At 38.7% G+C, this 20,363-nt stretch overlaps 2 protein-coding genes across 4 annotated transcripts; one reads left to right on the plus strand and one right to left on the minus strand.

The window, feature by feature from the left end:
- Positions 1-898: 898 nt before the first annotated feature.
- LACC1 (laccase domain containing 1) lies at positions 899-8,736 on the minus strand. 2 transcript variants are annotated; one of them, XM_063392144.1, is made up of 6 exons: positions 8,391-8,736; positions 4,483-5,078; positions 3,740-3,921; positions 3,093-3,258; positions 2,323-2,548; positions 899-1,881 (listed from the first exon to the last, which is right to left on the minus strand). In XM_063392144.1, exons 2-6 carry the CDS (start codon positions 5,048-5,050, stop codon positions 1,707-1,709), a joined length of 1,317 nt encoding a protein of 438 aa, XP_063248214.1. In that variant the 5' UTR covers positions 5,051-5,078; positions 8,391-8,736; the 3' UTR covers positions 899-1,706. The 2 variants fall into 2 exon arrangements, with proteins under 2 accessions (XP_063248214.1, XP_063248215.1); XM_063392145.1 differs by having other exon boundaries at positions 4,483-4,579; positions 8,391-8,720.
- Positions 8,737-9,962: 1,226 nt separating this feature from the next.
- Positions 9,963-19,291, plus strand: CCDC122 (coiled-coil domain containing 122). 2 transcript variants are annotated; one of them, XM_063393531.1, is made up of 5 exons: positions 9,963-10,143; positions 10,762-10,889; positions 12,562-12,960; positions 14,078-14,194; positions 17,404-19,291. In XM_063393531.1, exons 2-5 carry the CDS (start codon positions 10,776-10,778, stop codon positions 17,566-17,568), a joined length of 795 nt encoding a protein of 264 aa, XP_063249601.1. In that variant the 5' UTR covers positions 9,963-10,143; positions 10,762-10,775; the 3' UTR covers positions 17,569-19,291. The 2 variants fall into 2 exon arrangements, with proteins under 2 accessions (XP_063249601.1, XP_063249602.1); XM_063393532.1 differs by having other exon boundaries at positions 10,131-10,473.
- Positions 19,292-20,363: the final 1,072 nt, after the last annotated feature.

Below are 20,363 nucleotides of genomic sequence, written 5' to 3' on the forward strand. Positions count from 1 at the left end.
ATGTCCATATAATTATACTATCCTATATTTGGAACAAGTCAATGATACATGTAGTACATACCACACACACCATTAGCTGGTGTGCAGCAATGTGCTTGGCAACTCTAAACTCAGAAGTGTGAGTGTTCCCCTGTTGGATCCTGAGCCTCTGGTTTGAAGCCAGCTGAATGGTAAAAGCAATGGAGCGGTTTTAAAAAGGCAACTGAAAATTGTCAATAACTGCAGGGCTACAGCAGCAGAAGAACAGTATTTCTGAAGAAGCAAGACAGCTGGCAGAAGCATGTTATTTTTGTTACAGACAGTTACAGTCAGATAACACACTGAGAGCCAGGCTCTTCTCTGAGAAATACCATTCACAGGTAACAGGAAATTTTAAAAAAATGTCTGTTCTTCCAGAAAAAGGAAAAGTCTAATTCGGTCGGCTCCGAATCAAACTGAAAACACATTATTCGTCAAGTACAGACATTAGAATAGCTTGGCAGATGACTGTAGAGGCAAAAGTAGCAGCGTGTGCTGTGCGGTGCTTTGCAAACCGCATGGTTTGGACCCCCATCCGTCTATCCATCCATCGGTGCCTGCAGGATGGAAGAGCAGCGCGAGCGAGCACTGACCTCTAGTGGGCAGAGCAGTCAAACCGGGGAAAGCTCGCAGAATCCAAAATAGAAAGTACGTCATGCGCGCCGCTGGCCCCAGCCTTGTGCTTGGCAGCTCTGCAAGCCGCAATCAGCACAGCTTTATTGAGAGCAATCCCTCACTGTCTGTGTGTCAGAAAACATCATGTCTATTGTAAAATCTAGAGGCTTTTTTTTTTATGGCCAAACGTAAACAGTGCACACTTAGAATTTGCTTAGTAAGTCCAACTACTGGTCAGTAAAATTAACTCAGGATAAATTCATGGAACTTTTCAGATATTTATTGAATAACTTGGCATTGTTGAGACTGTGTCAATGACATTATCAAAGCACCACTGTTTCAAGAAAAAAAAATCCTAATGAGACAAGAACATACATATCATAAATTAAGGGGTTTAGTCCTACTTTTCCTACAACCAAAAATTACAGAATGGTGAGAATTCATATATTTTCAATGTCTGCCCCAAAGGAGCCTGCTTGCTTTTCACTTTCAAGCTGTTTTCCATAGGAAAAGTCTGTAAATATTTTGGAGTTCTTTAAACTAATCCAAAGAAGAAAAATACTCCTGTGCACAAAATTTTGTAAGGCTTCAGCTGAAACGATCAAAGTTGGGTGTCTCAAACAGGTAACATGCAATACTGGCTTCCCTTCCTGTGTTAGCAACGTCATCCTTAGTGTCCTTCAGCAGTCTCAACCAGAAGCTAAGGAAGACTGGCATTTTTGGGGGGCTTCCACTACATTAAGATAGTGAGGTTTCTGGAAAATGTTTGAGCAAGGAGGATCCATGAACTTAAAGCTTGTATCTGGGTTTTATCGGGTTTTGCCACGGGTGTGAGTTGTCCTTGTTTCCTTTTCACCCTGTCTCACACAAGAACTGCTGTCCCCACACCACAGGTACTTATTCTTGCTTCAGAAGGGCAAGGAAAGGAGCAAGCAGGAGAATCTCAAGACCAATGGATTCCCTACTGCAAGTCTGTGAAAGAAAGGAGGAAAAACTTCAATGAGGAGAGCAGGATGCCCGACAATACAGCAAACTTATTATCAAAATGCTGTTCTAGAGTAAGAGATGCTGTCTCAGTCTTTGATTGATATGAAGCCAATCTGTGTCCCAAAGTTACTGCCGTCACGAAAGTGAGAGTAAAATTTATCAGGGTGGCATGCGGTACAGAAAGTGATGTTTTGGTTCTGGTCTGTGATAGAATCATCTTGGATGTTCTCGGGAAGAATCCCACCTCTCTCAAGAAGGATTCTGGAAAAAAAGAGAAACAGAAAATATTATTTTTCTACATCCTCACATTCCATATGGCACTATCATTAAGGCAGAACCTCAAGTACCAACTGAATAAACTGAACCAATATTGTGACTGAGGCTTTCATTTGCTTTTTTGTTTCTTTCTTTCAGTATTAGACTAAAATAATTACTTTCCTCAACCCATAAAATCACATTAAATTTGAACTTTTGTCTATAATCCATAAACTAACAATATATAACAGTATAACAATAAAATAATAGCTGAAATCCAGAAAAAGAGACCAAATACCATTCATTCAAAAGTATCCTTTCTGATCTGCAAAGAACTAGAGAGTACTTTGTTGAGAACCCTCACCATATTAGTCTGAATAATACAGTATCAAAATAATTATTGGTAATGAATGAGGAATTAGCCTTTTGTTCCCTCTGGAGGCCTACCTCGTTGCTCTTCTGATATCAATATAAGGGCTTGCAGACTCAAATAGTCTCACACACTTTGGATCAATGCTGTGAAATTCTTTTGCTGATTCCTGAGGAAGTTTATAGCAGCAAGGTCCCACAGACGGGCCTAGCACCACAAGGATGTCTTTCACATTACAGCCATATTCAGATACCATAGCATTCACTGTGGCCATAGACACTCCTAACAATGTGCCCTTCCATCCTGTGAGAAATGAGAGGTTGAAAAAAAATTGGTATAAATTTTCCTTTTAATTTTCTAGCAGCTAAAAATATATGCAATTATTAAAGGTATAAATAAGGAGATGCATTTACACTGAAAATTAAATAATTATATCTAATAATAAAAACATGCACATTAACAGTGATCAGTTTTCTAATCTAATTCTGTGGGGATGGAAACTAGAGAGAAGTGTTTAGATTAGAATTCCAGAGTTCTTTTTCCCAAGTGTCCTGGTTTGGGCAATTAGAGCATAACTCACAGCTCCTCTGTGCTTGAAACATTTAAGTGGGAAGACAACAGAAATACATCAGAAATATATTTTTATAATATAATCAAAGTGCTTTAATGTGTTTTTAGGGAAGAAAATCCCCAGGCTCAAGCTAGAGATATATTTTGGAATAAACAGAAGCCAAATTTGCACTTGGGCATTGTTTGGAATAGATAGAAGAAAGCCCAGCTTTGGGTTCTTGTATCTCAGTTTGAGTCCCAGGAAATCTTTGCATCACACAGGGAGTGCAATTCGTACCAGAATGAGCAGCACCGCAGGCTCTTCTGACAGGATCAGCAAACAGCACGGGTATGCAGTCAGCACCTGGAGCTGCCAGAGTGACACCTTTCTGATCCGTAACTATTCCATCATAGTTGTCAGGCTCTGTCTTTCCCATAATACACACAGCATTAGCGTGATCAACCTGTCAAAACACAACCAGAATGTGGACAGTCATATGGCTGCAAAACAAACCAGCTCTGACTGGTACAAGGTTTTTTCTTTGACGTGGAACACTTTTCTGCACTAACTGATTATGCATGGAAATCAGGTGCTCCCTTGTTCAAATGCCATAAAAATGTATCAGTAGAAAGCCACTATAGAAGCAATGGTGTATTTTTCTTTTAGGAGGAAGTGCTCTGATCATTTATCTGATTATTCTATTTTGTGGGAAGTTAAATACTAGAACAGGCTTGGAAGAATCAGTGCTGCTTCTCCATATTGTGCCAAATGGCCGATAGTTTGGATGGCTATTCCCCCAGATAAGCTGCCAGCATAAATGTTTTAACTGTCCTGCTTATCACAGGTTCTTGCAGACAAAGATAAGAATAATGCCTACAATTTAGCCAGTGATACATGAAGGAACATGTGAGCCATTAACTTGAATCCGTTGTTTTATAAGATACCTTGACTCTGTGGAAAGCTTCTGGGTTAAATCCTGCAGCATTAGCTAGCCGGCGGAGATTTTCTTTAACCACAACTTGTGGGTCCCTCCGCTTGGAGCTGCTGAAGAGATTGCAGGAGCTGAGAGTTGGTATGTAGGAGATCCCACCTGTCCTTGTGGTGAACCCATGTAAGAAAATATCATCTGGCAAGGCAAGAAAACACAACAAATAATTGCTTTCAAAACAAGATCAAACCAGCTATTACTTGGGCTCATACTGAAGATACCTGGAATCAGCCAACCAAGTAGAGTATTGCTTTACTTTGGATTTAGCTGTGGCATTTAAATTTAAAGATTCCAAATTTCCTTCTTGCTCATAATCATGTCATAGCAGGGACACTGAGACATCAGGCATGTCTGGGGCTGCAGACCAGCAGAAACCCTTATCCTGCCTTTCCAAATCATGACGGTAACTCTCAAAGTGTGTAATGCCCACACAGACAGGAGGAGATTTTATGGTCTGCCCTCACTAAAACCAGGACTGTCTTTCCTTGGATCATGCTCAGGCCTGGAACAGACGTGCCAGCATTTTGCTGTATTTCTATTGACACTTCTTCCTCTTACACACATTATGCACTATTACGACATCATATAGAGTTAATTTGATGCCTGAAGGCATTTCCAAATCTTACCCATTTTGCAACTCCCTTCAAGAAGTACACTCAATAACAGTCTCTGTAAAAACTATTAGCTGGAACTCTCTACCTGGGATCAGGGAAGATCTGAGGATGGTAAGCTCCCCTTTCAGGCTTGGCAGGCTTTCCAAGTACATCTGAATCTCACATCGGATGAGTGCCACGTCCTGTGAAGAGAGTATTTGCCCTTCATGCTGATGTTCAGATATCTGCAGGCTTTCACTGACAGATATCACCTGTAAATCCTCGAATTCAAACTGGTAGACTGCTGTAAAGAGATGGTCTATATATATTTTCATTAAGTCTTTTCTTAAGGTAGGGAGAATAACTTTAATGATACTCAGGTCTTTTTCATCCAGTCTCTGTTTGATGGTGTACAAAGCAGCAGCTGTAGTCTGAGCACATATCACCTCCAGTCTTCTCTTCAGACTCTGAAAACCTCTCAGAGCTGGAAGCAAGAACTCTTGTTCACCTTTCCTTTCACTCCCCTGCCTCTGGCAACACATGACATAAACACATGGAGCACGGATGGCAGAGCATTTCTCAATAGCTTCCAGAGTGTTGTGTAGTAATCCTTGGATGTTGTTCTGCACGTTGGCTGGGAGGCTGAACAGATCTATCAGTACCGCTTCCACCATATTCCAGGATATTTAAAGGTTTCTCCAACTGTCAAGTAGTAACAAAACATACAAAGAGAGAAAGTAGAAAACACATACAAGTAGAGAAACAAAAAGTCAAGAACAGCACTATTAGTCAGAACACAGAATCATGTTAAGACATTTAATTCAGTGATACTGTGTAGAGAAGGTACATAGCAGTTAATTACTGACTTAGGCTTTCCCAGCTGCATCAAAAGAAATTCCAACAAAAGAAAATTAGTGAAAATGGGAATAATTATGTATTTACTTAAGCGTTTAGGTATTTCCCTACCACTCCACGTTCCTCAGGTCTTTCCCAGGTCAGGGATGATGAAAGCTTGTCACATAAGATTGATTTATTGAATCAATCAACCCTCATTAGCCTAATGGATCTTCTTGACATGACTGATGGGCCGTGCTCCAGCTTCCATGACGCAAACAAATACAGAGATCCCTTAGCTTCCTGGGACTGGAGGAGTTTCTGTAACTATTTCTTTAGAGGTGTTTAACATACTTATGGCTGAGGTGGAGCTCATGTCTGCTACCTCTCCTGGCAGTAGGGTGCTGAGCTGTGACGACAATGACACTCTTTTCCACAGGCCTTCACAAGACCTTTTGTACTTCTCCCTTTTGCATTTCCAAAAGTATTGACTTGCAAATCTGACTTCTGTGTGAAGGGGCACGTGACCACGATAGTTCTTCTTTTCAGCATGCACAAGAACTCAGCAGAGGTTACTGAAACTTTACCTAGTAATGAAAGAACTACTTTAAACTAAATTAAAGCAATAGAATACTGTGCACAACTTCCTGCCTCAGCTTTTTCCCTCTGCTAGCTGCACTCTGCTCTGAAATCGAGATGTGTTAAGCTTATCCAATATCATCCTATCATTCACATTTTGCCTGGTGGCCCATGGTGTAATTCCAGTTTTGACGTTTTGTTTTTTTTTTTTTTCCCTTTTCTGTACTTTGTTGATCCAAGCCCAGTTAGGCCTACCTGTGGAAACTTGCCAATCCATCTTTTCCTCTCTCTGTTGCTATGAGGTCCTGTTTTACATATCCTCTCTGAAGTGCCTTACTTTCTTTTCTCTCTTTCTGATAATCTTTCCATTTCCATTGCAGGTATGCAGAGGTCTGGAACAAGAGGCTAGATCCCTCTGCTTTGGGAACCTCAAAGACACCTACTTAGATTTCATGACTAAGCACTGTGCTTGATCTAAGAGAAATATCTGCACTTTTACCAACAGTTGTAAGACTCCATAATAATTCAGAGTATTCTTTAACACCATTTTTTTTTTTGCACAGCAACAAATTGTGCATGATTATTAATTTTCTTGTAGCAAAATTCATATCTTTGCAGGAACAAAGAACTTCAGAATCTTTTAAGTCTTTGAAATCAATGCTCTGCTACAAAAGCTAACCACCCCAAATAATGCCTGCCACAATATTCTTGCCCCAAGACCTCATTCTCCTGTAACCACATGAATGTTCTGGCTTCACATCACTTCATTATCCTGCAAAAATACTACTTCTATGTGTACTTGGGACCCATCATTATGATAGACGTGATGTAATCCTTGGCATATTATGGTTGTCAGTGGATTCCCAGAGTTTCTCCACTGAAATGAGAGGTCAAAGACCTTTGTGGTTTTAAAGAACAGCTTCTTTAGAGAAGGTTTTACAGAAAACATTCCGATTTTCTTCATTGTTCTTTCCCCCAGACTGGAAGAAAAATAATCTTGACTGAAAATGATGTTTTCCTTTCTGCGAATTGAACACTTACAAAGATCAATTAGCGACTATCAAAACAGGTGAGCTGAAAGTATCAAAATGTAATAGCAGATAAAAACAACTGCCAAGGAATTTATGACTCCTGATTTTGCTCAGAGTATTATTTACACATAGAGGATAATGGATTTTAGAAGAAAGAGCTTGCTAAGAAAACAGTGCTCAGAGTCATGCCAAAGACCATGACTTGGGAAATCAGAGTATTTCCTTTTCTACCCTGATGCTCTGTGGGAGGCCTGTCTGAGTGTGACAAGATCCAGCCAATAGTCCCAGGAAAGAGGGCACAACAGAGGGGTGTAGTGCAAAAACAGATCATTGCTCCACTTCAGATATGTCAATAGTGGAAGGTAAATAGAGTTCATTGCTGTTATTGTACTTGCCCAGAAGCATACCACCAAAGAAAGGGTGGAAGGAAAGTGCTTGATGAGGGAGAGGTAATTGCATACACTGTTATTAAGTCGTGTATGCACTGCAAAAACTCCACAGGGGCAATTATTGGGATGTACACATAGGAACAATGGAGCTGATTCACCCTGATATCCTTCCAGCTTTGCATCACAGAGAACTAGTGGGGACAGTGGTGTCAGAATAAATTTGCTTACAAGCATAGCAAAACTGATTCCTTTCTAAGTCACTCCAAAAAACCCCTTCTCAAAATACATGCTTGCCAAGCACAGTAATGTTTTAGCTTATGGGAGATGTATTCATGGTTATTTGGGTTTTAATTAACATTAGCTCTACAGTCCCAATGTTCCATTGAAGCCACATCCAAAAAAATAAGTACATTTATTAAGGAGCTGATCACTTTACTCCACAATTCCAGACAAATACTTGCACAAACTTGAAGCCAAGGGCACCCATTAGCTATTTTCTCATTCCCTGAAACTGACAGTACAAACATTTGGAGGTTACAAGATCTTCTTGCACAGATATCAGGAAAAGTAGATCAAAGAAAACAATCAATAATGATATGAGAGGCGAGGAAGGTAACAAGAGCAAAAAGTAGAAAAGCAAAGTGAATACATAAAAAGAACAATGAAGGAAATAAAAGCAGACTGCGGAGAAGAGACAGCCCAGGGTAGAAAAGAGATGCAAAAAAGCAATTTTCAAGAACCCCAGAAATCTAATTCTAAAAGTGCACTGTTGGCCAAGACAAGATTGCTGACAATTTCCTGCATCTTTGAATCCTGCTGGTCATCTTACATTAATAGAGAAACTGAGAGAACAGACATAATTTTTTGAAAATTAAAATAGCAGGAGATATTTAACATCTGCCACCGAGAGACACCCTGAGAAAGAAAACAGGTCATTGAAGCAGCCCAAATGAACAGAGATAATAGCACGTGTAAGATTTTGACAAGAGCAAACACAAAAAAGAAAATCCAAAAACCAGGAGGAAAAAGAGCCATTTAAGCCTTTAAAACCGGAATAAAATGAAACATTCTTCCTCTTTTAACCTAGGCTTTTTAAGGCAAGGTTGAAGAAACAGAAATCACCACACAAAATGAAAATACTGAAGCACACGCAGTTTTCATAAACAGAGGAGTTTACTTACACAGGTGGACAATCCTATTAAATTCTGAGAGGTAGCATCTGACAAAACACACAGACATTTCCAGCTTTATATATCTCACTTGCTTCAGTCTCGGAGCTGATTTGTACAAGCTGGAAATCCCTAGGCCGTGTAAGGTTGCAGTGGGAACCTGTATTTCTTCTTTTTGACGGGACCCTGCTGGGCTGCTGGTGACACCGGAAGGAACAAAGTGTCCTGCGAGGAGCACCACGATTAACGAGAGCCGGGGAGCGCCAGGGCGGGAGCGGCGTTAACCCCGCCGCGATCGCACCTGGTGCTGCAGCGCTTTGCACAACCGCGGAGCAGCCGCCAGCGCCCGGCGCGGCCGAACGGGACACCCCCGCAGAGAGAGAGGTTACAGGGAACCTGTGCACAGCGAAGGAGCTGCCTCTCCTGAGCTGCATGTGGCTGCATGTTCCACTGAAGACTTTGGCAACCAGTCATGAAAAATTATTATTGTGGACCTAGACAGAGAAGTTACACAATGTCAGCTTTTGGGGCCACAGGCCCGAAGTGAGGATGGCAATTTCTCCTTGCAGCAGTCAGGAATTTCACACAGCTTAGTGACAAAGTCTTAATCCTTTGACAGGACAATGCAAAGGTTAAAAGGAAAGCAAGGAAATGAGGGATTTATATCAGGCCTTGTGCAAGAATCAAATGATAATAAATACATTTCCTCAGCTGTGTTAAAAATCATAGTCATGACTGTTAAGTATGTTGACAATGGAAGAAAGGGACAAGAAAAAAAACACAGTACTTTTTAATGGACAGATGAATTAATACAGTCTGATTTCCCATGAATTATTGCCTCCTGTTCCTCCTTTTCCTGCAACCACAGTAAACCTACATTTCTGCCAGGTCCAAAACACACATGGTGAGTGCTCTGCCATTTCCCCTCCTGCTGTTCTGTTCATGTGCTGGACAGAGGGACGAGAGCTGAATCCTGGTTCTCTCTCCCAAAGGGAACTGTCGAGGTGGCCTTGTCCTTCCTTAGCCAGACATCTCTTTTCCTGAAGTTTGCAGAAATCGGTCATCTCCAAGACTTTCCACCCACTGCCAAATGTGACTCAGCTAGGTCATTAAAAATTAACAGGAGAACTACTTGGTGGAGAGAAACCAATGCAATCATTTTCTTGCCTTCAGCCAGACTAAGGAAGTAAAACTAATTACTGGTGTTATTTTTGGTGCAGAGTGCTGAGAAGGAAAAGGTCAGAAAATATTCAAGGTACAAAACAATATTGAAAAATGACAAATTGATATCTGCTGAATGAACTATTATCTTCAGCTTATGCCACTTCAGAAAAGGGATGAAATAAATAGGTCATATGCAGAGATGAACAATTAGTTTATAAAATGGTTGTTACAAACATATATGTATTTTTATATTTATTTTTATATGTAAGTTAATATTATATATAATATATATAATTAAGTTGCTTAATTTAACATATTATATTTATAATTTTAAGTTAAATATGTTATAAAAATATAAAAATACAAAATAGGTAAATTTAAAAATAAAAATAGTGTGATTTAGGGCTGAAATTCCCTAGAATGCCACAGAGGAGTACAAGTGAGCCAGAGGCAAGTCCGTGGCCACAAGGCAGGGCAGGCATAGGCCAGAGGAAACTGGGCCACATCTCTTCTCCTCCGTACCCCAGTGGTGCTGGGGAAAACTCGGTGTTCTCTGCACAACAAACGATGGCAGCCAGTGCACTCTAATACAATGAACGCGGTAACTCGGGGAACTGGGGAGCAAAGGGCGCGGAGCGGGACGGCCTCAGGCACGGCCGAGCCGGGCGGCACCAGCGCCGCGGGCGGTCAAACAGCCACACGTTTCCTAAGGGATCCCTCCCGCCGCCTTCCCTCTGGCTGCCGGCGGGATCGGCCCCGCTCCCGGCGGGATTAGCCCCTCCTCCGGCGGGATCAGCCGCTCTCCCGGTTCCCCGTGGCCCTGCGCTTCCGCAGGCCCCGGCGGCCGGAGGGGCGGCGGCGCGGAGGGCGCGGCAGGTGCCGTGCGGCGGCGTCCGGGAGGAGCGCCAGGGCACGGCCTCGGGCGCCCAAGGTGCTCGTAGGGCGCTTTTAAAAGTTACGGCTGCGCTCACAAACTGAGCGACTGTTCTGCAGGGAAACCGCAAGAACATCGCAGAAGTTTATTTTATGACATTCTGCAGGAAAGTGTTCTAATTCTCAGTGGTTAGCTTTGAGTAACCTGTTCTTGCTAATTAAAAATGAACCAAATGAAATGAATGTATCGATCTGCGATCCCGCGGGACGGCCCTCAATATTGTTTTGTGTACAAGAACTAAATGGAAAGAAGATAAAATAATTCACCTCCTTTTTATCCCTCCAGCTCTTCTGCCTGAAATGGCCAAGCAAAATTCCCCATCACTGGTTGAAGTTGTCAAACGAGTCGCAGAGCAGCAGCAGTCACAGGTGTCAGACATAGAAAAAAGCAAAACCGTTCTTTTCCTACTGCAGGTAATAAACCTGGTTTAGAGTAGTTTAATCAATTGTTTTTCCTTGGAGGAGGGAGTACTGAACGAGAGAACATTGTCCTGTTGAACAAGAGAAGCTGATGGTACTTAATGGGCAGTGCACTCCAGTGTGAGGCAGCGGTTCCGTTCTGTGTGTGGGGCTTAGCTCAGCCAGAACTGTGGGGGTGTTGCTGTTGTAAGGCCCAGCACAGCTCAGTCTGCATTACTGCAGGTGAAATGTTGCTTTGTTACTTGGAAAAAATAAGACAAAAATACTGAGCTGAACCCACAAAGGAAACCTACAACAACTAAGTGCAAAGTTAGAGATTTTTGATTTTTTTTTTAATTGTTATTTGCTGAGAAATTGTGGGGGAAGTATTTTAAAGGTTTGGTGGTGGTGGTGTTTTTTTTTTTGTTTTTTTTTTTTTTTTTTTTAGATTTTCACCACACTATAATTTTTTTTCTTAGCATCTTTTTTGGCACTAAATACGTTTTGTCTCCCCCTCATGTTTGAAGTGGGTATCCTAAATAGTCATTAAATACTGCTATTATTCAATACTATTTTGTAGAACACTGGATATGTGTAGTTTTTGTGAAGACTCTGTGATAATTTCTTTTGTCTTTTATTAAGCTTTCAATAATTGTTTTGCTTTCAATAATTTTTTACTTTCAAGATCAAAATTCTGTTGAGCAACTTACTTTTAAGTCTGAGAAAAGATGGTTTCAGTCGACATTTTTGAGCATAGAAGAATACAAATGGAACTAGTAGGGTTCCAATTATAACATCTGTGCATAGCTCTACAACTGAAATAATTGGTATTTGGAATTTTGCACAAAGATAACATTTCTGAACTAGCAGCAAAATCTTGTCATTTTTGGAATGTCAGTGGACTGGCCACACTTTACAAGAAGCTTTGTCCTGTACCCCATAATATAGTCTGCTGATGCTGCAACACTGATTTGTGATCATACAATTCAAAAATGTATCTATTTTAAAAAAGATCCACAGAACTTTAAAGCCCTAGGTGGTTACAGGTCCTTTCCAACCTTGATGATTCTGTGATTTCTTATGATGGTGTGAAGTACTTCTTGCTGGTTTTGTTCACTTCTCAGCAGTGGGATGATGTAGAGGCTTTTTTAGCACTAGATACATATTTCTTATGGGGCTGAAAATAGCTGTGATTAATTCAACTCTCAGCTGCTACTGTGATGAAGTCAGGATTAAAAACCTCAGTTGAACAGTTTGGTTAAGCTCCATCACCTGACACACCCCTCTTTGTGTTTGTGGGGGTTTGCAAGGGATTTTGGGCATCTTTAGTTATTTTTATTCTTTTTAGGACTTCACCAGCTCTAAGCAAACATTAGAATTGGGTTTGATCTGCCACGTCCTATATATCTTGCAGCTGTGAGGAACTTAAAAGTGAATTCAAAGGTATCTTATTTAAGATTTTAGACTCAATCTAAGGGGAGAAGACTAAGGTAGTATTCTTACATTGTGCCTCTAAGATGATGATATTAAGAAATGTAAGTCTAATTATCTTCCATTCAAACCACATTAGACAAGTGAAAAAAATAAAAACGACTGTTGAATAAATATAAATTACAGTGTTTAACCAGAGACTTCATATCTTCCTCCAAAAAAAAAATTCATAAATGAACCCTGAAATATTTTACAGGTGAAGTGCCAGGAACTAGAAAAAAAAATTAATTCTATTCTGTTAGAAACAAAGACAACAGAAAGGGAAATACATCTGCAAGATGATGCCATAGAAGTGACAAAATACCAGTGTGAAAATCTGGAGGCCCAAGTTAGAGCCCTGCATTCTGAAAATTTAAAATTGAGGTGTGATGCAGAAACACTACAAGAGGAGTTTGAGATGATACTTGCAAGAAATAATGAATATCGGGAAAAAATAAAGGATCATAAATGTCTTTTTTGGGAGATGGAAAGTAAATTGCCAGTTATGATTGAACTTGCTAGAAAGAAAGCAGTTGTGGAAGAATTAAAGGCAAAGAAAGAGGAGTTAATATGTGATCTCCAGAATCCAGAAGGATCTGTTATAAAACAAGTGGAGGTACTGTATTTCCTTTTTGATTCTTTCCTTTTATGTGAAATAATTTTGACATGGTTCCTATAATATTATTATTTTGTCTAATATGTTTATGGTTCACGAGGGACTGATCACAAGGGAATATAGGTAATTCATAACCCTGCATTAATTGGAGAAATTTTTTACTTCAATATGCAGTAAAAAATACAAATATTGTTATCTGCGTAATATTGTAAAAAAAAAGATTTATACTGTGTGATTGAATGAACTGAAATATGAAAAAAACTACAGAGCTGTAAATTAAGCTTTATCTTTGAATAAACTTACATGGATGCTTTTCAGAATTTTGTGGAAGATTGCCACATTGTTACATTTTTCAGGTAAGAACAGAATATTCTTTAAACTTTGCTGTCAACAAAATAAATTTGAGCTGTTTGCCAACAGGAGGTAGATTTGATGAGACAGTAATAGAAGTAAGAAGAGAGGGAAAATATGTTTGGTATTCTAATTTAACACTGTTGCTTTTACTTGACCCAATTGCAATTTTTCTTAATACTAACTACATAGGAAATTTTCACCACAGAATTTTGCCTATATCTGGACAAATGTAAGTATGAAATTGAAATAGGATCACAGATTTCAACTTTGATGTAACTTGCTTTATTGAAAATTTGATGGTACTCTATTAATGTAAATTGATGAAAATTTGTTTGTACAACAGATCTTTCAATACTGATGAAGACTAATTAACACTATTTTCCTATGAGCAAGAAAAATATATCTCAAATATTACATTAAATATTCTTGCATTTTGCAGTTAATTACATTTTAAATAAAGACCACCAAAATGAGCTCCAAATCCTGTATTGTTGTAGTTTTCATGTTTCAGATCAACAGTATATATTCTTACAGGTGTAAAACCATGTGATAAAATATTTAATAGTTAATTTTTAATTACCTATCCTAAATTATTATCATTTTAATTAGTATTAATAGGTTTTCTGTGGAATTGTTTATTATAGACCTTTACCTCATCTCTATTAACTGAGACTGTTAAAATGAGACAATTTTAATAAATATATTAGATGAACTGTGCAACCTTTCAAGGAGTGGATTTCTGTATCTTGACTTACATCTGCAGGAAGAAATCACACTTTTAAAAAGCGAAATCACAACATTGAAAGATTTAATCAATAAAAAAAGAGATCTGCTGGAAGAAGAGAGAAAAAAACATGCTAAGCTTAGAAAAGAAATTGAGGTGAGTCATTGGAATAAAATTTAATTGCAGTTCTCCTGAAGGAATATAGATAATGCAAATGAAGTTTGAAGTACTTTATACACCATTGCTGGCTACACATTGTTTAAGTATATGCAGTAATGATGCTGTCTTAAATTCTAGCTACTCCTAGTCTTTCTAAAATTCAGAGCTTAATTGTGAAGAACATTTTTTTCTAAAGTCTTTTGAGAAGGAGTTAATCTCTGAACTTTTGGAATGATTCCTGGAAAAAGAAGAGGTCACTGAATGGTAGTAAAACAAATGCACATTTTAAAATTTCTGTAATACTTCTGAAATACTTTACATTTCACTGCTGACTTGATAACTCATCAATGGAAGAATCAAATGCACCAGGAAAATGGACTTCCCACAAATCTCCCTAATCTGAGCCAACATTAAATTAGGAATAACAGAGCAGCTCCTAATTAGCTGACAAAATTCTGATCAATAGTTAAAACCTTCTCTTTTAAATAATTGAACTATATTTTTCATTTTGTTTCTTAGTAAAATACCCTATATGATTAGATAATTTTTAATTTGGAAGTTTCATGCCATTTATCTTGTTGGTTCAAATAAATGCCACAAAATTTAATGAGCAAAGCTTAATAATATAAAGATTAACTGATTTAAGGTTAGGTCTATTGCCCATTGTAAAATGTAGGAGAAATAAAGAATCACTTTTTTCATGTGACAGAGAACAGAGAGATTTTTTAGCCTGAAAAGCAAAACACAGCTGCTTTAGAATAGGTCTGCCTGTCAGCATTTGAGAAAATATTTTATTGCCAAGGCAACATCCTCCTAAGTAAATTCTCTAAAACCCAAAGTTAAATTAGGTAGCCTAAAAATAATGTTCTGTTCTGTTATCAAAATTAATTTAATGAAATAGTGAAGGTTAACCTTCACTTTTGTTCTTCAGTTGTTTGGATTATATGTTCTTGTTCTTTTTATCTCAGAAGGAAATGGGTTCAAACCCAAACCCCAAAACTCTCCTGAAAACAGTCCAATTCTTAATATAAAACTGACAGTGGATAGACAGAGACATTTATTCCTAGCAGTCCTCAGCACAACTTTGGAAAGAATACTCAAGTCAAGCACAGGAATAAAGTGAGATACTAGGCACATGGATGAGGTTTTATTGAGCTGCAGTGGTGGAATCCAGCTACAGACTGCTGGCACCTGGTGTAATTGTTTGGAGCATCCAAAGGAGGGCAGCTAAGGTGGGCCTTGAGGGGAAGCTGTATGAGGAGCAGCTGAGGTCATTTGCTCTGTTCAGCCTGGAGGAGACTGAGGAGAGACCTCGTTGCAGTTACAGGGCAGGCAATGACCAGTGACAGGACCCCAGGGAATGGCCTGAAGCTGTGTCAGGGGAGGTTTAGGTTGGACTTTAGGACAAGGTACTTCACCCAGAGAGTGGTTGGGCACTGGAACAGGCTCCCCAGGGAAATGGTCACAGCACCAACCTGATGGATCTCAAGAAGCACTTGAACAATGCTCTCAGACACATGGTGTAACACTTGAGGATGTCCTGTGCAGGGCCAGGAGTTAGACTCGATAGTCCTAATTGAGTCCTTCCAACTTGGCATATTCCATGGTGACTCTTAAAGCAGCCTGTGGACCTTCTCTTACTCTTTCCTGAGCACCAGCCCCATCATCCATTTCTTGAAAAGCATATCCTGTTCCCAGCCTGGGACAGGGTTGTAAACAATAAATCAGGGTGGTTAGCTGTGTAGGGTCAAGGCTTCAGTCATAAGGATAACTCAAGATATCCATAAATATTAGAAAACTTGTTGTTATGTAAAAGTAATTAAAAAAAACAAACCCAAAAGACTGTCTATTTTCCTGCTGCTCTGTTTCCCCAATGCCAGTGTGTGACTGTATTACTCTTGGCAGATGCTTGCCTATCCTGTCCTTAATTGACCCTGGTGGTGGAAATACCCTGAGTGCTCAGACAATTTTTTCTAGGGTTTGACTTTCATGTACACAAGATGCAATAAAAAGCACAATGTTGTCTCTTCACTGTCTCCAGTATGCATATTAGTGTTCCCTCCCTCAGCCCATGTGCCAGACTGTTCCAAATAATGATGCTAGAGAAACATTTCTAAAAAAAGCAGATAATATTGATCATAGATGTTTCAGTGTCATACAACGTAGTCCTACTGATGCAGATGCCCCAAGCACTCACTCAGTTATGTGAGTCTGATAGCATCCCTCAAAAAGTTGCAAACAATTACAGTGGAGAGTGAGGTAACATGATGGAAGAGAAGCCATTGCTGATAAAAGAAGGCAGCAATTTGTAGAACACCAGTGAGGCAGTTTCCTGGTTTGTGAAATTTAGGCCGTGACATTTGCAGAAAGTTGCAGCACTGACAGTGCTGCGGTTCTGATGCAGCTGTACATCATCATGTGCATGTGAAATACAGTGTAATAACGCTTCAATAGGCAGACACAAGAGTAATTATAAACTACCACTCATATGCCATTTAAACTAGGGTGGTAAGTAAGCCCAAATTTCATTAAGGGAATGCCCATTATTTCCATTTTTATTGTAGTGAATGTTTCATTCTTTTAACACTTCAGAATGCAAATTTTCAGAGGATTCTCTGCAGCAGCCATTCTTCTCCACGTAAGGCAGCAATGAGTGCAGAATTGACAGTCTGCATTGCCGCAGCATTGCCTGTCTAAGAAAAATGTGCCATTTTAAATGCAGTGCAGCTACAAAGGTGCTACTACAACCGTTGAGGTTAACTCATTTGTATTCCCATTTATACCCAAACATGCTTGTCAAAAAAATGAAAATTTCTTCCTTCTCACCTCTCATTCTGGTGCCTCAAATCTTCCATGTGCAAAGCCTTGCCAGAGCTGTGACATGCTGAGTCCTTGGGTGGTATTTACTTTGTTAAATTTTAGACATCTACAGAGCAGATATCCACACTGAACTCTGCACTTCATGTCTTAGTAGGACAGAGCTTTTCTTTTCTTAATGGGAAAGTGAGGCATGATTCATGTCCTAGACCAGACATCTGAAACAAGTCAAATGAATGGCTTCCTAGATGTCTCTTCAGTAGCTAAAAATAACTGTGGAATGACTTGGTCAAATGTCAGAAATATACTTGGACAGAATTAGGTGAGCTGAGCTCACCTCCGTAGTTTTACTTGAATGAAATTTTGAAGTGATATGGTTTTTTTTTTAGGTACAGAATAAGAGATATGATGCTATTTTAAAGCGTTTGCATTGCCAGCTGAACAAAGTCCATTCAAATAAACGACAATGGCACTGGAACATTCAGCAGTTGGAGAAGAAGGCCGCAGAACTAAGAGAGTGTCTTGGAGTAGCAGAGTTACAAAACATCATGTAAAAAACTTAACAAAGCTGAAATGCGTGTAATCTTTTCCAGGCTGGGGAATTTTTTCTGGAAATGCTACAAATCTTAAATGGCCTGATAACTGGGTTAGGCCTCAGTGATTTCTTTCTTTTTAAAGTTTTTCTCTCTTTCATTTTGTGGCCTAAACTAATAGCCACAGTAATAAGTTAGCTGTTCAGGAAGAAGGTTACTGACACTTCCAGGTGTTTTCAAAATATGTATCAATTTTATCTAAAAAGTTATTTGAAAGTCAACCAAACAAGATTTGGGAAGTTCTGTTCTATTTCATTTGGTCTCTGAAGTTTTGGATATACACTTCTGTTCCTACACAGAAATTAATACTGGTATATATTTGCACTCCTGAGAGACCAAAGTTCCTTTATCTTTTATCCACATCTCTTTTATTGCAACTTGCTAAGGAACTCTGAAAGCTTTGATGGCCTGTATTTTGCTCTGTGAGAAACTCATATAGATGTTACAGTCTGCCAGGATGTTCTGGCATGGGGGACAAAGGGGCCAAAGGCTGTCCAGCTGTAAAAGGCTTTGGAGAAGTACATTCAGAACTGGACTTCAAATAATCTGACTTCAACTGGTCTAATATATGTTAGCAAAGAGGAGTGAGTAGGTACCTCATCTGGACAGCTTTTAAAATGGAACAACTCACCCTCAAGAAACAGGAATGCATTATAGATGATTGATGATAGAGGAATTTATTGTCTAGAGGATTTTAACTAATATCAGCCATCTAACATCTAAGTGCTTATGATCTAAGATGACTCAACATAAATGACAATGTATTAAAAATTCTTGTTAAAATAGTGGTGAACGGTAGCCACTTCCCTTTACTTTCTTTTTATTTTTATATTGCTTAGCATTTGAAGAATTTATGGTACTTTCCCTACTCTTACACTTAAGGCAGTAGGTTCTGCTTAGACATAACTTGTAATGTTTATTTGTTCTATGAAGGTAGCTTTTTATTTAAAGTGTTGTCTTGAATAATTTAGATTTACCTTTACTCATGAATATAAAATGAAGACTTAACTATTTACTGTGAAAAATGTTAAACTGCTTATATATTGTTATCTTATGAAAGCAAAGCTTTAAATGTAGTACTATTATTACCTTCATATATTCATGTATATTTACATTTCCCTTAATATGTTATTTCACTTAATATAAAGTTATTTTAAGCAATATCCTGATTCATTAAGGTTCTATCTCAACATTGTTAGTCTCTCAAGGCTTTTTTGCTCAGTCTTTTTCCTTTGCAATAATATGAACCAGGCTGCTTTCATTAAAGCAATAAAGTAGAAATAAAAACCTCAATATCCTATGCTATAGTAGCAATATGTCCTGAATATTGAGTCTTATTGAGCATGTAGCACAAAACTGTAACATTACAATTGTTTATCCCTACATAGAGCAAAATAGCATCCATTTTATGCATGTGTGTCTTCTAGAAAGGGTCCAGATCTGAAAAGTTCAAGAATTTACTGTGTTCCTGTTAGTTTCAGTGATTAACTGCTCTTCTTTTATTTTGTATGATTCCTAGTTTCAGTTTATTCATCCATCAAGTGAAATGAGTGTACTTTATATCAAGGACAATGATATAAGTAAAAATACTGATGCACTGTCTTCTTGATGGGTTAGATAGTTCAAGCCTTCTAAAGCTATTGATTGTCAGATCTGAGCAACAGCTTTACCTTAATGTATCCCCCTCAAGTGGTACAACATCAACATTTTCAGGATTTTAAGATGATGTACCCTTAAGTAGGTCTTTTATGACTGACATTATCTTGTTTTTATTTTTAGTTGCCCATTATTTCTGCTCCAGAACAATTAATGCATCAAAATATGTTTTCTCTCTTACTTCAGCTAAGTTCACTTTGACATCTATTACCATGGTCTAATATCACAGTTTAGTCTTGCATTTATTACCAGCTGAATACAACTACAGCCAACAATCCAAACCTTCTAATGTAACAACAATATCACACCTTTGTTTTTCTTTCTGACCAATGAAGATGTTCATTGTTACTTCCCTGGAAATTAGGGCGGTTTCTGCCTATCAACACATGTACAGAGTGACTCACTCACCTCAAATAAATACCTTGGACTTACATCTTCCGTGTTCTTTTTCATAAATCTCAGTAATTTCCCAGATCTCAAATTACTTCTGTGGTTCTTTGTACATGTTTTGAAATAGTTTAATATAATTTAACAGGAGTGCATACAAGGGCTGTGTATAGTACTCCCTTTACTGCTACATGTGGATGAAATGTTCCCTTCTATACAAACTTCCTGGCATCCAAGGTCTAAGTTGTCTAATACTCTAATACTAATACTAATGTCTAATACTAATTGCTCTTTGCAAGAGAGCCCATGGTTTTACTTACTGGGACCCTTGGGATCTCAGCTACCAAAGGTTTATTTCTCTTTTTTCTTCAGTGAAATCCTTTAATTTCCAAAGCTCACTCCATGCATATGAGGACACAGCTAAACCATGCAACATCTCCTTTCTGGCCTGCACACATGAGTTTCGTGGTAATACCAGGATGTGAATTGGAAGGAATCACAAATGGCCAAGGATCTTTTTGACACAGTTCAGCTGTTACCAGGGAATCCCCAGTAGTTACCAGAGTATTTGAGACACAACTTAGTCCATTTAAATATGCATATTGAAAAAGCAAGTTTTATTACATGTATATACTGACTGTTGTTTTCATCCCACATCACTGTCCTAGTTAAATGCCACAATTATGATCTCTTATCCCACATAAACACATCAT

Source organism: Prinia subflava, chromosome 3 (assembly GCF_021018805.1).
Source record: "Prinia subflava isolate CZ2003 ecotype Zambia chromosome 3, Cam_Psub_1.2, whole genome shotgun sequence".
In the NCBI taxonomy this organism is placed as follows: Eukaryota; Metazoa; Chordata; class Aves; order Passeriformes; family Cisticolidae; genus Prinia; species Prinia subflava.

Bases quoted from the DNA above. Each gene is read 5' to 3' on its own strand.
- LACC1 (XM_063392144.1), bottom strand. From the start codon at position 5,050: ATGGTGGAAGCGGTACTGATAGATCTGTTCAGCCTCCCAGCCAACGTG. The intron at 3,922-4,482 runs GTAGAGAGTTCC...TTGCCTTGCCAG, and splicing joins CAGATCTTCCCTGATCCCAG to ATGATATTTTCTTACATGGG. The intron at 1,882-2,322 runs GTAGGCCTCCAG...CTTTTTTTCCAG, and splicing joins GATATCAGAAGAGCAACGAG to AATCCTTCTTGAGAGAGGTG.
- CCDC122 (XM_063393531.1), top strand. From the start codon at position 10,776: ATGGCCAAGCAAAATTCCCCATCACTGGTTGAAGTTGTCAAACGAGTC. The intron at 10,890-12,561 runs GTAATAAACCTG...AATATTTTACAG, and splicing joins CCGTTCTTTTCCTACTGCAG to GTGAAGTGCCAGGAACTAGA. The intron at 14,195-17,403 runs GTGAGTCATTGG...TTTTTTTTTTAG, and splicing joins AGCTTAGAAAAGAAATTGAG to GTACAGAATAAGAGATATGA.